General features: G+C 40.9%; 1 protein-coding gene across 1 annotated transcript in view; it reads left to right on the top strand.

Moving 5' to 3' along the window:
* LOC121869468 overlaps positions 1–17,970 on the top strand; it is a 97,891-nt gene that overhangs the window by 31,181 nt on the left and 48,740 nt on the right. Inside the window, exon 3 of the mRNA XM_042370821.1 lies at positions 7,418–7,535. Within this exon, the coding sequence (XP_042226755.1) occupies positions 7,418–7,535 (118 nt within the window). The remainder of the gene's footprint in view (positions 1–7,417; positions 7,536–17,970) is intronic.

Genomic DNA, 17,970 nt, shown 5'->3' on the forward strand with positions numbered 1-17,970 from the left:
GTATTGCGTTCGGTGACTACTCCAGCCAATGACACGGGTGAGATTAAACCCCTGTCTTTCCCCGGACGAACCAAAGTGCATAACAAACACGATAGAAGAGAGTTTTTTATTTTGTTATACCCCACAGAGCAAGAGACAGGGGGTGGGGGAGGGGGGTAGAGTGTTGCTATGTCCTTCCGTGCGTAGGAAATGTCGTAAGGGGGGGCTTCGTACATAGAAACAAATTTTTGCTACACACACCTTGTATTACGGCATTACTAATATTATCTCTCTCTCTCTCTCTCTCTCTCTCTCTCTCTCTCTCTCTCTCTCTTCCCCTGTACATCGTGCAAAACTTACAATTCGTAGTGATTCATCTTATCAGGTCAATGGTTGAACCTGAACGTGAAAACCACCCATAAAATTTATTATTATTATCATTATTATTATTATTATTATTATTATTATTATTGTTATTTATTATTATTATTGTTATTATTATTATTGTTATTATTATTATTATTATTATTATTATTATCATTATTATTATTATTATTATTATTATTATTATTGTTATTGTTATTATTATTATTATTATTATTATTATTATTTTCTCCCTTGATTTAATTCCTCATTGATGACGGGGAACATTTTCACAGCTAAATTCCTCAGTCGCTCAGTCTCTCGTCAACAGTCCTCCTTCACCATCAACATTCAAGATCCCAGTGTGACAGACAGGCAAACATAGTCAAATAGGTAGACATAGACAACTAAACTGACAGGAAGACAGACAGACAAACCGACATAATGACAGAGGCATAGACAGAAAGGTAAACGAACAGACAGATACAGAAAGACAAACAAACCGACAAAAACACAGACAGACAGACAGACAGACAGAGAGACAAATATCTTCCTTAAGTCAGTGCAAGAACCTCAGTGTATCGTTAAAGAAAGGGTTTCATTGATTTCCCCAGCGTCTGCTTTCATTACGGCCCCAGTACCTCTTACACCCAGTGGTAGGATTATGTTTTAATCTTTGTGACTACTGGAGAGAGAGAGAGAGTACAAGGGGAGAATTACATATTAATTTTTGTGGCTACTGAAAGAGAGGGAGAGAGAGAGAGAGAGAGAGAGAGATGAAGAATAAGTGGAAACATGGACATATCAAGAGCAATAAGGAGAGAAAGAATGATAGAAAGTCAACAAAGAAAGAAATATGAAAGTAAGAAAGGTAAAGAGAAAGAGAGAAAAATATGAAAGAAAGAAAGAGAGAGAGAGAGAGAGACTGAAGTATGTTACCATTTGTTTAAAGAAAGTTTTTAGTCTCTCTATTTAAGAGTTTGTATTCACTAAGTTCTTTAAAAGTTGACAGTAATAACTTTTTTCTCTCCAGTTAAACTTTTTTTTCCTGAGGGTAAACTTTGGAGGAGTCGAGTCAATTTTCTTGGAGTTCTTTTGTTTTATTATTTTGTTTTTCAGTTTCGGTTCATTTTTTTTGAAGTTGTTGAATGTTTTTTTTTTCATTACTGAGTTTCATTTTTTTTATGGAGTTTCTGCCTAATTTAGTGAAAGACTAAACTAACCCGTTTTTTTTTTTTTACTTTTTTAATACTTTTTCGATTTTTCTTTATTTTATAGGATTTGTTGTCTTTTTTTTTTTACTTTTATTTTAATTTGGTATTTTTTTATTCGGTGTCAGTCCAAGATTTTGAAAGTATTATTTTGAGTTTTTATTCTGGACAGAAACTACGACTACAAGCAAAATGGCGTCGGGTCTAACCAGAGACTATATGATAATAATTCAGAATGTTCGAGTCTGGCGTCACAGTACCATCCACCGCCGTAGTTCTTGGTGTGGGTGGTACCGGCCTTCCCTCTTCCCCCGCCCATACCCCCTCCCCCTTCCCTCACACACCACCTCCCTCCCCGTCATCCCCTGCCTCTTGGATATCGATTGGGCCAATAACGTCCCTGAGTTATGGTTATTGCTTCCGTAGCCAGGCAGCCAGGGGAGGTCTTACCTAGTGTGGTGGAGGAGGAGGAGGGGATGGTGATGGGGGTGGGGAATGATGAGGAGGGGGAGGTGTATTACAAGGTGTGGAGGAGGAAGGAAAAGGTAGACTCATTTGTGAAATTACATTGAAAAAACTCCACTGGACGCACACACACACACACACACACACACACACACACTACTACTACTACTACTACTACTACTACTACTACTACTACTACTACTACTACTACTATTAGTACTACTACTTTTTTTTAAATGACCTCCAGCCTCCCCCAATAGCCACACCTTCGCCACCATTTTATTACCTTAAAATTAAATACCCTAATACATAAGTAGCTATCCTGGCTGTGTTGAGTTAGTTGAGCCGCAGATCTATGCGGCATTCAGTGACTGTTGCCTCATAGTCAATATCTGCAACTGTTGTCGGCTTTGGGCCGATGCTCTCGTTCCCCTGAGGCAGAGCAAAGCCGACCTAAGCAGAGAGAAGGACAGTCGACATCTCAACCAGGCTGTAACATAACTTCTGGGCTGCTGCTCCCGTTCGGATAACACCTCCGCGAGTCTGGCGTAGAAGCATCTTGCACTTGGTCCCATCACGCCATAGGTTGTGAACACCAGAGGAGTGAAGCTGCCTTGATCAACGTTCTGAATTCTTTCCCCATATGCCCTTATCTTGTCGTTCTCGTTCCTCCTGTGTGCAGCATGGAGAGCTTCCCTTTGAAAGCATGTGCTACCACGACTTGTTTCAGTTTTGTAACGACAACTTTTCAAACTTTAAATAATTGGTTTAAAAAATAATTTTATTTGGGATAGAGACGAAGACGATTTGGGAGGAAGAGAGCGGGGAAGTGACGGAACCTTGACTGTTGCTGCTGCCTCAACCTTACTGTAAGGTGTGGGTGTGTTACATGAATGTGGGGTGTGTTGTGTTATGTGGGGTGTGTTGTGTTGTAATAGGTGTGTTGGTGTTATATGGGGGTGTGTTGTGTTATGTGAAATTAATGGGTGTTATGTGGGGTGTGTGGGTGTTATGTAGGGGTACGTGGGTGTTATGTGGAATTATTAATGGGTGTTATGTGGGGTACGTGGGTGTTATGTGGTGTGTTGTGTTGTGTGGGGTGTGTTGGTGTTATGTGGGGTGTGTTGAGTGTTATGTGGGGTGTGTGGGTGTTATGTGGTGTGTTGGTGTTATGTGGAGTGTGTTGGTGTTATGTGGGTGTGTTGGTGTTATGTGGGGCGTGTTGGTGTTATGTGGAGTGTGTTGGTGTTATGTGGGGTGTGTTGTGTTATGTGGGGTGTGTTGGTGTTATGTGGGGTGTGTTGGTGTTATGTGGGGTGTGTTGGTGTTATGTGGGGTGTGTTGAGTGTTATGTGGAGTGTGTTGGTGTTATGTGGGGTGTGTGGGTGTTATGTTGGGTGTATGGGTGTTATGTGGGGTGTGTGGGTGTTATGTGGGGTGTGTGGGTGTTATGTGGGGTGTGTTGGTGTTATGTGGGGTGTGTTAGGTGTTATGTGGGGTGTGTTGAGTGTTATGTGGGTGTTTGGTGTTATAGTAGAGGTGTGTTGGTGTTATGTAGGGGTGTGTTGTGTTATGTGGGGTGCGTTGGTGTTATGTGGGGTGTGTTGGTGTTATGTGGGGTGTGTTGAGTGTTATGTGGGGTGTGTGGGTGTTATGTGGGGTGTGTGGGTGTTATGTGGGGTGTGTTGGTGTTATGTGGGGTGACACACACACACACACACACACACACACACACTGTACCAACAGAAATGCAGTCCACAGAAAACCTTAAGAAATTATCAACAAAATCCTGAATGAACCTTGTCCCGGCTGAATGCTAGGGTTAGGGCCGCTCTTGCCATTACTGCGTGACGTCACAACCGTAACATGTCGCTGCCAATTCACCTTAGACGTGTATGGTTGGGGTCGCTTCCAGTACATATTAATCGTTTATAAATATTCATCGTTTATAACTTGTCTTTAAGGATTTTCAGTATACATACATACATACATACATACATACATACATACATACATACATACATACATACATGGAGACATTGGTGTAGATTATCATATATTGTTTCCTCACTATTCTCATACCTGCTTCCTCCTCCCCTCTCTACCCCTCCCCCTCTACCCCCTCTACCCCTCCCCTCTACCCCTCCCCCTCCTCGTTCTCCCCATCTTGGTGACCACGTCCAGAACCATTAGAAGGGCAATATGTCTGACCCATAATTATTGCTGTCACCTGTCTGTCCCTATTTTGGGTAGTTCATCACTTCGTATCTACTTTTTGATTGGTGTTTGGGGATGTGAGTGGTCCTTCATCTTATACTATCAACTTGATTCGTCTTGGGGAGAGAGAGAGAGAGAGAGAGAGAGACATGTGTGTGTGTGTGTGTGTGTGTGAGCATTGAATGGATATGGGAGGGGATATTTTAGAAGGAAAGGAAAGGCATAGTAAAGGAGAAAGGGGAAGGGAGGAAAGGAAAGACAAGGAGGGGAAAAGAGACGTAGAGAGAGAGTAAAAAATGAGACAGGTATATGGTAGGGAAGGAAGGGATGGAGAGGAAGGTAATAAAGACAGGAAGAGAGAGAAGGGGTGAAAGAAGTGGTAAGAGGAAAGGATGGAGAAGATAGAGGAGAGAAGGAGAGGAAGAAGATGGAGGAAGAAAGCAAATATGTAAAGGAAGAGAGAGAAGGAAGGGAAGAAGGGTGATACGGAAGGCTCCTCTTACCATAAAGATTAAGACTTATGGATCCAACGATGAAAAATGGCACCAGCTTATCCTTAACCAAGAACGTACCCGGACCTGGAACCTGGCCTGACCTTGCTTGTCCCTAACTTAACCTACCCTACCCCTAAGTCCAACCTACCCTACCCTAACTTAACCCTGCCCTACCCTAAATTAACCTACCCTACCCTAAACACCCTACCCTACTAACCCAACCTACCCTATCCTTAACTTAACCTACCCCTACCCCCTAACCCCTTACCCCTACCCTTAACTTACCCTACTCTACCTAACCCAACCTACCCCTAACCCCTTTCACCCTACCCCTAACTTACCCTACCCTACCCCTAACTTAACCTACCCTATCCTTAACTTAACCTACCCTACCCCTAACTTACCCTACCCTACCCCTACCCTACCCCTAACCTGCCCCTAATATAACCTAACCTAACCAAGCAGTCGAACCAACTTTTGTTTAAGAATTCGGCTTCAAGTCCGGATTTACGACGTTCCGTGAAACAATGACATATTTGACTTTTTTTACAGGTAAAGGAGGGAATTTGGTCTCGTTTAAGGCATTGTCGGTGTGTTTGTCGGTGTGTTTGTCGGTGTGTTTGTCGGTGTGTTTGTCGGTGTGTTTGTCTGTGTTGAGGGTTTGGAGTTATGGTAATTTGTTTGATTTTTTATAATGATGATATTGATATTAGTTAAAAAATAAACATTGAAATAATAATAATAATAATAATAATAATAATAATAATAATAATAATAATAATAATAATAACAAACTCCTTCCAATCCTTAAAAAAAAATAATGGTTGCTCCTCGAGATCGAGTATGGCCGGCCCAAGGGCCACCTAGGCGTGAATTTGTTTAAGGTGTATAAGCTGTCGCAAACACAACAACCACATCCTGAATTAACGAGTTGGCTGACTCAGTGTCAAGGAATAGTCCGAGAAGACCAGACACACACACACACACACACACACACACACACACACACACACACACACACACACACACACTGCCTGCCCTGATATTGGCGGCTTCGATATCTCCCAAACGCCTCACGACACTCCGCCAGCCGTCAAGGAGAGAGGAAGTCACAATACAGGCAATCTCCTCCAGCATTTCATACTCGATCACACACTCCTAACTTGAGTCTTGTTGTGTTTGCTTTGAGTAAAAACTTCTTGGGCAAAGTTGACATGAAGAGTTCCTTCTTATTGAGGTGAATGTTGCAGTTAAGCCTCTATTTAACGGACCCCGATCTAATGGTTATTGTCCGTTAAATGGAGGGGTCGTATCTAATGGAACCTTAATATAACTGATTCCCCCTCCATGTAGTCCGCTAAATAAAGGTTCCGCTGCTTCTGTAGGTCTCGGAGTGTCGTGGCTGTAAAGGTCTCGTATATGTTGGGTTTTGAAGGCTGTTTGTGGCTGGGTGTTGGGATTGGTTGTATAAACATGTGTGACCTACTCCCCGCCCTTCCTCTCCCCTCACCCCTCCCCCTTCATTATCCCCCTTCTCCTCCAAATGTCCCTTCAAGTATCCCCTCCAAATGCACCCTCCAAACAGTATCATGTGTAATCTTGCAAAATTAAAAAAAAAAGTAAATAAAACTCCCTCTTAAGTCAATATTTACACACACACACACACACACACACACACACACACACACACACACACCTGCACACGCGCCAAAAATAAATTAATTACAGGTGTCTGAGTCACTGAGATACCTGCGTGTTATTTATCTTCCTCGCAGCTGAGTTATTGCTGTTATTTTTCATTCACTTTGTCCAGTTTTTGGGAAGTTTATTTTTAGATTTGTGTTGTGGCAGTAGTGAGTAAAACGATTTTGGAATATATATGAAATACCTTACAATTATATCTTGAAATTGCTAGTACACGTAAATAATAATAATAATAATAATAATAACAATAATTTAGTGATAATATTGATAATGACGATGGTAATAAATAATAATTATGATTCAATAATAATAATAGTAATGATAATGATAAGAGTAAATACCTTAGTTATAATGGTAAGTCAAAATAATATTTACAGTAATTATGTAAAATACTCAGTATGATAGTAACGTAAAACAAAAAATCCTAATAAAATTCTTCTCCTCCACAACCCCCTCCCACCCCCCCCACCCCCTCTTCTTTTTTATCCCTAACCATGAGCAAGAATTCCCCCGCCACCACAGATTATGCCACTCCATCTTTACCCTACACACACACACACACACACATACACACACACACACACACACACACACACACACACACACACACACGATTTTTCTGCCTCTACTACCCACTTTATCCCTGCAAGTTTTCCCCGCCATAGAATACCTTTCGTCCACCACTGTCCATTTTTCTCAGCCATATTTGACCATTTTTCCCTACCACTGGCCATCTTTTACCCCAGCATTAATAACTTTTTTCCTTGTAATAAAAAATTTTACCTGTCACTAACCACTTTTTTTCCCGCTGCTAAATATTTTTTCCTCGCCTATAACCACTTTTCCCCTACCACTAACCACTTTTTTCCCACCACTAACTACTTTTTTCCCACCACTAACTACTTTTTTCCCACAACTAACTACTTTTTTTCCCACAACTAACTACTTTTTTCCCACAACTAACTACTTTTTTCCCTTCTCCAGATCTGCCTGGAGCGTCGACTGCACAACGTCACCAATTACTTCCTCATGTCACTGGCCGTGGCTGACCTGCTCGTCTCTCTCGTGGTCATGCCTTTTGGGGCCATCGCTGGCTTCCTCGGTAAGTACCAGGGGGGAAGAAAGGGGAGTACCTAGGGGAGGAAGGGGAGGAAAAGGGAGTATCTAGGGGAGGAAGGGGAGGAAAAGGGAGTATCTAGGGGAGGAAGGGGAGGAAGAAAGAGTACCTAGGGAGGAAGGGGAGGGGGGAGGAAGGGGGAGGAAAAGAGTTACCTAGGGGAGAAGGGGAGAAGAGGAGTATTTAGGGAGGAAAGGGGGAGAGGAATGAGAAAAAAAGTAAAAGGGATAAGGAGAAAATGGAAATATGAGGAAACAGAAGAGGAATGAGAGAGAGGACAAAAACAACGAGTGAATGAGAGAAATTTAGTAAAAGAAGGAGAAAAAAAATTGAAGAAACAGAAATAAACAAAACGAAGAATAATAACAAAAAAAATAAAGTTGAAGAGGATGGAGGTAAGTGGGAGGGGGATGCAATAAAGATATGAATAATAGAAAGGAGAAGAGGGGAAGGATAAGTGGCTAGAGTGGGTGATGATTTAGGCGGAGTGTGAAATGAGAGAAAAATGAGAGACAGAGAGAGAGAGAGAATTATGGAGGTGAGATATGGGGGTACTTGAGGTGTGAGATGAAATGACGTACATAGATAAAGGAAAATTGAAAAAGCTCTCTGTCTGTCTGTCTGTCTATCTGTCTGTCTGTCTGTCTGTCTGTCTGTCTGTCTGTCTGTCTGTCTGTCTGTCTGTCTGTCTGTCTATCTATCTCATTGATTGTGATAACGATTCAGAAAAGAAGACGAGAGAGAGAGAGAGAGAGAGATAACAATAAAGTTCCTACTACTACTACTACTACTACTACTACTACTACTACTACTACTATATTTTAACCTTAAGATAAAACAGAAAAAAAACAGAAAACGGGTAAATAAATTAATAAATAATAGATAAATAGTTTTGACAGACAGACAGACAGACATTGAGGAAAAAAATAGATAGATAGATAGATAGATAGATAGATAGATAACACACACCAGGCGTCAACACTAAAAATATTTATATATACTGTATTAAAAAATTACGTACCCCCTCAAAACGGTAATACCCCACTCATTCCCCCTCCAATCCCTCTCACGTCCCTTCCCTCTCACCTCCTCTTCCTTCCCTCTCACCTCCCCTTCCGTACCTCTCACCTCCCTTCTCATCCCACTCACCTCTCTCTTCTTGTTCTACCCCTCTCACCTCCCTTCTCATCCCACTCACCTTATCTCCCACTCCTTCCTCTTTCACCTCCCGTCCCTCTCACCTCCTCTTCCATCCCTCGCACCTCCCACCCTAATTCTCTCACCTCTCTTCCCTCTTACCTCCCCCATCCCTCTCAATCCCCCTCCCACTCCCTCCCACCCCCTATGCCACCATCCCTTCCCCTCTTAAAAAAAAACACCAAAAAACGGTGGTACTAAAATCGGTCATAAATTTTGAGATTGTCTTTCTTAGGTCAGGAAAAAAGTCCGGATTGGTGTGTGTGTGTGTGTGTGTGTGTGTGTGTGTGTGTGTGTGTGTGTGTGTGTGTGTGTGTGTGTGTGTGTGTGTGTGTCTGTATGTGGGGGGGAGACATTTGGTACTTCACCGTGGGAAAATTACTGTACAGAACCTGAGCGTTACTATCACCATATGGGGATTGTTTTACCTGTACTTCATTAACCGAGTATCAAGGGAATTATTTCAACGATGTTATAAATGAACGTCGGGATCAGTAGTATTGTAGAGTCTCCCCTTGTATCAGAAAATGGGGCACCAAGTTTAGTACACACACCCACACACCATCATTTATAAGACAATACAACATTACATAATTATATACCTATCAAACACATTACCTTCCATACTTAAGTAACGTCTAAAAATATCTATACATTCAGAGACGAAAATACACTTTGAAACAATAATATCAATAAATATTGTACAGCCAGCCTTGCCAATCCTCCCTCCCCTGAGCCTACTTGAACCCGGCTAGAATTGACAGGTTTGTAAACACATCATTTTACAGGCAGGTGCGTCTTCCACCCCGCTGTGTTTACGTGTTGACACTAAGAGTAAACGAGAAGTTACAGAGACGTTTATCGATATTGCACTATAAAGATCTTGTGTCTCAACGCCGCGAAGGAGATTAAAAAAAATGCAGGGTTAGTGTACGTAATTTTTTTTAAATATCTCAGACCTTGTGAGTTACATTTCCTAAGAGGAGTCCACGTTCTAATCTATGATAGTCTTCGGGATTGAGGTCTCAGTCTAAATAGGCCCCAGTTCTGTTTCGTCACAGTTCTAGTAGGTCCCAGTCTAAGTTCGACAGCAGGATTGATACACAGTTTATTGTAACCAGCATTTCCAAACATCTACCTTAAAAACTGGACGATGTTTGGTGAAGAGACGATGTTTAATGAATACATATGACATTAACACTTGTTTAATATCTTCCTCAGTCATGAATTATTCTAAAAAAGAAAAGCCACAAAAATAAATTAATAAATACTTTTTTTCAATAACATCGAAAGATTTGTTCTGTTTTGATCCAATTCATGTTTTTTTTTCCTCTTGTTTCTTATATAATGAAATAAACTTTTTTTTGGTAATAATTATTTTTATCGCATTATTTTCACCTTATTTTAATTAATCGATATAACTAATTTTTATACATATTTTCTTTTTCTCTACTGATTTAATTATTCCCAATTTTGTTTTTAAATTTTTACCTCTTTTCTAAAATTAATTACTTTTCCTCCTTTACTAATCCCTTATCCCCACAAAGTTCCTCGTAAAACTTTTTCTTTTTCCCCATAAACTTTCCTTCTCCTTCTTTGTATAAACTTCCGGGACACAAAAAGAGAATCTGGTCCACTTGAAGACGTTTATCCACTACCTTCCCAACACGTGAGGTACAGACGTCGATGGCATAGAAAATTAACTTATTTACCGACTTTTTCGGGGGGGGTGGAGCATGGAGCAGGGAGCATTTTTTTTCGGACCTGATGTTGAGGTGGCATTAATGATGTTTACGTGCGGGTTGCCAATGCTTTTTTTAGGGATATTTCTTACACGTGTATTTTATCATTCATAACTCACGTCCATGTAACACCTGGCTTGTAATAAGTCACGTGATGTTTAGTTTGAGGGTTTGTGGGGAGTTTAGTCTCGGGTTTATTGAGGGCTTAGTCTAGGGTTTATTGAGGGTTTAGTCTAGGGTTTATTGTGGGTTTAGTCTAGGGTTTATTGAGGGTTTAGTCTAGGGTTTATTGTGGGTTTAGTCTAGGGTTTATTGAGGGTTTAGTCTAGGGTTTATTGTGGGTTTAGTCTAGGGTTTATTGAGGGTTTAGTCTATGGTTTACTTGAGGGTTTTGATGTAGGAAAATTTGTCAGTAGCAAAGAGTTTCCAAGTAGTACTATAGTCTGAGGTGTAAATAAAGAATGGGATGAAGATTACGGACCCCATACTAACCTAACCTAACCTAACCTAACTTAACCTAATCTAACCTAATCTAACCTAACCTAGTCCATTCTAATCTAACATAAGCTAGTGTAACGTAACTTAACCTAATTTGATACAACCCATGACGAGTATTTACACACAGTATTAGTCTAAATTATTAATAAAACACACACACACACACACACACACACACACACACACACACACACACACACACATATCATAAGAAGACAAATATTCACGAATCTCATCATAGCATAAATCGTTGTGTCTTGATTAAGGAAAAATATCATGTTTGTGTCGTAACTAACACAGGCTCGCTTTGGACTACCTTACGAAAGACATATTTCATCAAGACAAGGACGAGTAGCTATATTTAATTCCTCTGGTTTCGGAATGTTTTGTGGATGTCTTAATTTCGCTTTCTATTATTCTCAGTCCGGAGAGGAGGGGAGGGAAGGGGAAGGGTGAGGTAGGGTCTGTTGTCAGAGTTCCATGGCCGAGTTAATGTCTTAGGTGGGAGGGGTAAGAGGCTGAGATGTTGATTGATTCCTGTTCGATGTCTCTTTGTTGATGCTGTGCTGGATGTGATTTTTGTACATTTGATTTTTTGCATTTTTTGGGGTCATTCTTTCCTTTATTATTAGTTTCAATTTTTTTTTTTATATTAGTGTTATTTCCTTCCTACGTCGCTTTAAATTTAAGATAATTATAATTCTTCTCCTTCATTATTTATAACTTCTTGTTGGTTTTGTTACATTTCATATCATTTATACTCTTAAGTTAACCCCTCGAGTACGATGATTTAACCCTTAGAGTACGATAACAATCCCTCAAGTACGATAACTTAACCAACTGAGCATGATGAATGGATTGACATTAAGGTGTTATATCATCGTACTCAAGGCTATAAGAGTCAAGTGTATTTTTTGAGCTTCAGTATGGTAACATCAGTCTCATTTTCATCCAAGGGTTTTCACAGACAAGTTGACAATTTACTCACTCAGATGAAATTGTCTGTAATATGTGCTGACCATCTCATGTGGGTCTACTTAACGATCCAAACTTTTATTCTTAAGAGCTTCATAACTTCCCGTGAGAACATCGAGTAACTTATGAATGGTTTCGAGTGATCCAGGAGAGTTTTTGACAAATCGCGTTTTAAGAAAGTCGTACCGGTATCTCACCTTGAGATTATCCACACTAGGGATCCGAATTCGTTTCCCAGTTTAAAATCACCTTTTAAGATTTTGAACTATAGTCTGAGCGCTCGGAGCTACTCTTGAGAATTTGATTTTCCCTTTCAAGCATCGATTCACATTTTCAAAACATCGAATCATTCCCAAGATGACTCACATTATCCCCATGGAGGTGTTCATATTCGTTATAAAAGCCTCGAGCGATCCTCTTTAGAAATTTAAGCCACCCCAGAAACCTACTACTTCCCTATTTATCTTTCTTTTTCTCTGTTCCTCCCCTCAAACAGCATCTCCTGAGGTCATGAAATCAGAAATTATGAAATAGAAATTACACTAGATCTTGAAACATTCCTTGTGAGCTTCGAACCACATTCTTACATTTCGAAGCCCTTCCTCAGAACTTGCCCAAACTCCATCCTCAAAGCTTCGAACCCTTTCCTCAGAGATTCGAAGCCTTTTCTCAAAACTTCTTCAAACCTCCTTTCCCACAACTCCGAACCATCACTATTAAAAAAAAAAAAAAATCACAACGCTTCCCACATTCCTCCTCCACCTTGAAGCGACGCTGGTGTAGTTTTTGTCTTACTGAAACAAAGAGACGGAGGAAGAGGTCTTGTGAAAAGGTCAGAGAAGGAAGGAAGGGGGGTAGGAGGCTAGATTCCTGGTGGGGAGGAGGGAGGAAATTCACTCATTTACCCCAGGATGATTCAAAAGTATGATGGATTCGAAGCTGTGTTTGTGAATACGGTTTTATTTATTTATTTTTTTTTTAAGGTGATAATTATGCAGATACCATCCCGGAAACGACGAGTTATTTGTATAATGTTTTTGTTCGATGAGTTTATTTACCTATTTGAATACCACTGTGTATATTGATATTTGTTATATTTTTGTATTCGTATATTTTTTTTTAATGTGTCTGAATATTTAATTAATTCAGTTTTTCATCTCTTTGCATAGTTTATCTGATATATTTTGTAATATATTTTGTCATCTATGTTTTCTCCTTTATTTATTTATTTATTTACTTACTTATTTATTTATTCGAGAACAGTTCCATTGAGTAGCAGTCCTAATTGTTCCTAATCCTTGTAGACCCCAACTCTAATGGTTAGGTTAGGTTAGGACTCTGAGGCCCAATTGACTTGCCGCTAATTTCATACCCTGCATGGGTCGACCCTACCTTATGAAGGCTGCGACATCTCATGGGGGGCTTAACGTAATTACTCGGGGCGTTGTATATAAGAGAGGCTTACTAGGCACTACTAGGCACAGCTGGGAGTGATAGAGTTTATATCCGGGGTTGTCAAATTTGCAGAGAAGGCGCCGTCTCTCTCTCTCTCTCTCTCTCTCTCTCTCTCTCTCTCTCTCTCTCTCTCTCTCTCTCTCTCTCTCTCTCTCTCTCTCTCTCTCTCTCTCTCTTGTTAAATAGATGTGAATAACATTGTCATTCCAAAATATACATAAAGACACAAAGAAAATAATATTGACCTTTCTCCAGTCCTCATGTATTCCCACGGCGGAAACAGGAATCAAAATCTTATTTCAACTCCATTACATTGTGGAGTGCCTCAAGGCTCACTCCTGCCTCCCGGTCTACTCTTGTTTATTGTGGTTGATTCTGTTTATTTTCCATTTCAAAGCTTTTCTTCTTACTCTGGTATAGGGAGCATTGTGCTGTGGGGGGGGGGATTGTTTGTTTATGAGTATCTCTCTCTCTCTCTCTCTCTCTCTCTCTCTCTCTCTCTCTCTCTCTCTCTCTCTCTCTCTCTCTCTCTCAAACCAGTGTGCATGGGGTTGGAATTTTTTTCCAATTTAGATATAACGAAAAAAATATATAATAGCATGACTTTTGTCAAGATGATTTTCAATAGTTCGTGCGTGAAATTGTTATCTCTATTAACTGGGTAAATAAGCGAAGATGTCTATTTAGTCTCGGTAGATTTTTAACATTATTTTGAGCCACCACGTAATAATAATAATAATAATAATAATAATAATAATAATAATAATAATACGGTTTATTAATAGAGTTGCAGCCGGTGGCTGAAAATATACAGACTTACATTTGATTTAGACATAATGATATAATATGCATTGAATACATTTACAGGGTTGTATAGTACATAAATCAGGAGTTGTTTATTATTTTAACAATAGATGGGATGGTGCTGTTCTTATATCTATCGGTGCAGGCTCTTATGGGCTGAATTTTGTTGTAGTGGCGGACTGCGCGAGTTGGGTGGGGGGCTGCAGGTGGCAGGAGGTGGCGATGACGAGGGTGGTGCATTAGTTGGCTGCCAAACCTTTCCAGTGCTTGGTGGTGGAGGTCACTGAGGGATGGCATTTCCAGGGTGGAGAGAGCGTTGGTGTAGCCGGAGTATTCTGCGCCGAGCATGATTCTGCAGGCCCTTTTCTGTACCTTCTCTAGCTGACGTTGTTGGGTGGAGTTGAGAGAAGACGACCAGGCTGGTGACGCATACGTTAGTTTGGGGAGAATAAAGGCGTTGTAGATGGTCCTCAGCTCTGGCGTGGGTGTCCCAAGTGACCTAAGTCTTCGTAGCATGTAGAGACGGTACGAGGCTGCCTTGACTGTGTTATTTACATGGGCCTTCCAGTCAAGTTTGTTGTCTATAGTTACACCCAGGAGTTTGGCAGACTGCACCAGCTGGAGAGGATGGGCACCCACTGTGACTGCTGGGGCTTGCACTGGAGTGGTGGCGGTATTGATGTGCATGACTACGGTTTTGGTGTGGTTGATGGTGACCTTGTTCTCCGTAGTCCATGCCTGTAGCCTGTCCAGGATGCCTTGGAGCGATGTGTGTGTGTGTGTGTGTGTGTGTGTGTGTGTGTGTGTGTGTGTGTGTGTGTGTGTGTGTGTGTGTCAGAGTCCCAGTGACAAGCTTGTGAGTGTATTCTGAGCTAAAGGTAAAGTTTCACTAATTTTAACGTGGTGTTCAATATCTGTACCATTATCACCATTGAACACCACTATTTACACCACCAGTGCTACTAGTACTACTATTGATACCTCTAACACCACTACTTCCACCACTTGCATGAACACCAACTTCCAGCAACACTAACACCAATATTAGTGCCTTTTACACCATTAATAGCGCCAGTAACACCAATTTCAACAATACTAGCACCACTTACTTGAGCCTTAACCATCATCATCATCATCACAATCTCCAACACTAGCACCAACTTTACCGGCGCAGATGGGGGAGGAAGAGGTCTTGGAGGGGAAGGTGGTGAGAAAGCAGGTAGCGGAGAGGAAAGGATAGAGGAGGAAGAGGTCTTGGAGGGGAAGGTGGTGAAAGCAGGTAGCGGAGAGGAAAGGATAGAGGAGGAAGAGGTCTTGGAGGGGAAGGTGGTGAGAGCAGGTAGGTGAGAGGAAGAGATGAGAGGATATGACAAGTGACAGTCATTAGCGGCCCCGGCAGGTAAGCTTCACCCCTCATTACCTCCCACCGCACCCTTACTCTTGTGTTCCTCGCCTCCCGTTGACCCCCTCATTATTACCTGTATTATCCTACCTGTACACACACAGAGAGAGAGAGAGAGAGAGAGAGAGAGAGACGTCAGTAAGTAATTATTAAGAACTTGAAGAGTCACGTTCTCGTTACCTCTTTTGTAAGTACATAAATATTACTTTTATCTGACATTGAAGGTATATGTGTAGTGTCTATTGCCACTTAATCACCCTGTAAATAAGTGTATTAGCTTTGTCTCAACGGTTTTAGCTTTGTCTCAACGGTTTTAGCTTTGTCTCAATAGTTAGAAAACACAGCTACATTCTCAGCTTCTTGATCATCAACTTGATTAAACGAGCTAAATTTTATCTCATCTACTCTCTTAGAACATTTCGGGGGCAATATAGTCTTTAACAACCCTATTAGTAAGTCTGTAACTCTACTGTATACTGTTATTCATGAAAAAATATACCCTAGTGATGTCCTCTGACTGTTTGTAGCATTGTCTTGTACCGAACTGTCGTTTTTTTTTTCTCGTGTGTGTGTGTGTGTGGGTGTGTGTGTGTGTGTGTGTGTGTGTGTGTGTGTGTGTGTGTTGATATTGGCTAGTGAGGCCTCCAAAACGTCCAATCTCTACAGACAGTCCAAACTGGTAAGGTCCTTTGAGACTGATTGGACGAAGGTGGGGGGAGGGAGGAACGGCCCTGGTAAAGGTAAATCAGAGGTGGTTTGTCTGCCCCTCCTCTCTTCCCCCTCCCCTCTCTTCCCCCTCCCCTTCCCACCTATTACCTACGCTCCAAGTCCTTTGTGGGAGAAGACGAGTAAACTAAATTGTAGGAAATCCAATCTTTTATTTTCACTAGGTATTGGCGCCTCAGAAACCTATATTTTTATCAGTCTGGTCTTCAATTTGTATCAGAGTTAACAGGATAGAACCGATTTTGATGACTCAGAAACGTGAAACTTGCCACAAAAAATGGTGTTTTTTTTTTTCTAGGGAGGGTGTGTGTGTTCATTGTTACTGGAGATGTTAAATAATGAATTAAAATTGGGGAATGATTGGAAATTGTCATGTAGCCAATTTAGGTGTAGATTCGTAGCTCTGGTTCCAATTTTGTGTTGTTTTTAGATCGTAGGTAATTGATAGCTAATTCATGTAAAAAATATCTCTCTCTCTCTCTCCTTTCACACCCGTTCCACCTCTTTATCCATTTCTCCTCCACTCACCATCCGCCCATACCTATAATCACCCCTCCCTTTACCCTTCCCCCACCCTTACCCACCTCCTCCCCCACCCACCTCCCCCCACCTCTCCCACCCCCCCCCACCCCCCTCTGCCCACCTCCCACCCCCACCCACCACACCCCCCACCCCCACCCTTACTCCCTCACCCCTACCCTTACCCTCACCCCTACCCTCACCCCCTCCCCAACAAACTTTATCCGACTCAGCTTAACCACGTGAATAGAAAACGAGATTTGAATCATTGACAATACTCACAGAAAACGGCTCCTGGGGTAAGTAATTCACTATTTGATGTAAGTTATTATTATATATATACGACCCTAACCCACAAGGGCCTCGCTAACAGATGTGGCAACCACTTAAATTTTATGGAGCAATATTTTTCTCTGGATGGAAAAAAATAATGCATATTTTCTTCCTCCGTCTTTCCTTGGGTTATTTTTTCGTATTTTTTGATGGGAATGATATTGATGGTAGTTATGATGATGATATTACTAACTTAATAATTAATTATAATAAACAGACTACAGCACAGAAGACCCAAGTACTATATACCAGATGATAACAGAATACCAGAGATAAATAAACAGTATAAATATATCACCTGATGACTAAGATAAACGAAAAGAAGGAGACAGGATAACAGGTGATAGCCATTAGGGAAGTTGCCCACCTTAGCAAATGGGTCTGAATTTTTACCAACCACAGACATTACCCACAAAACCTGTTATCTTGAGTGATAGCGAAAGATGAGTTACTTAGTGTCATTATAATATGTTCTTAGGGTATATAATATCTTTAATGTAATGATGGCGTTCTTCATTCCTTTGATTACTGTGACTTAGCCTCTGGGGTACCATGATATAATTCCTGGAGTACTTTGATATAATCCCTTGAGTACGATGAACTTAAACCCTTGAATAAGTATGATGATTTAACACTTTGAGTACGATGACTTTACATACATACATACATACACACACATACATACATACATACATACATACATACATACATACACACATACATACATACACATACATACATGCATACATACATTACATACATACACACA

Source organism: Homarus americanus, unplaced genomic scaffold (genome assembly GCF_018991925.1).
Source record: "Homarus americanus isolate GMGI-L3 unplaced genomic scaffold, GMGI_Hamer_2.0 scaffold23578, whole genome shotgun sequence".
Lineage (NCBI taxonomy): Eukaryota > Metazoa > Arthropoda > Malacostraca > Decapoda > Nephropidae > Homarus > Homarus americanus.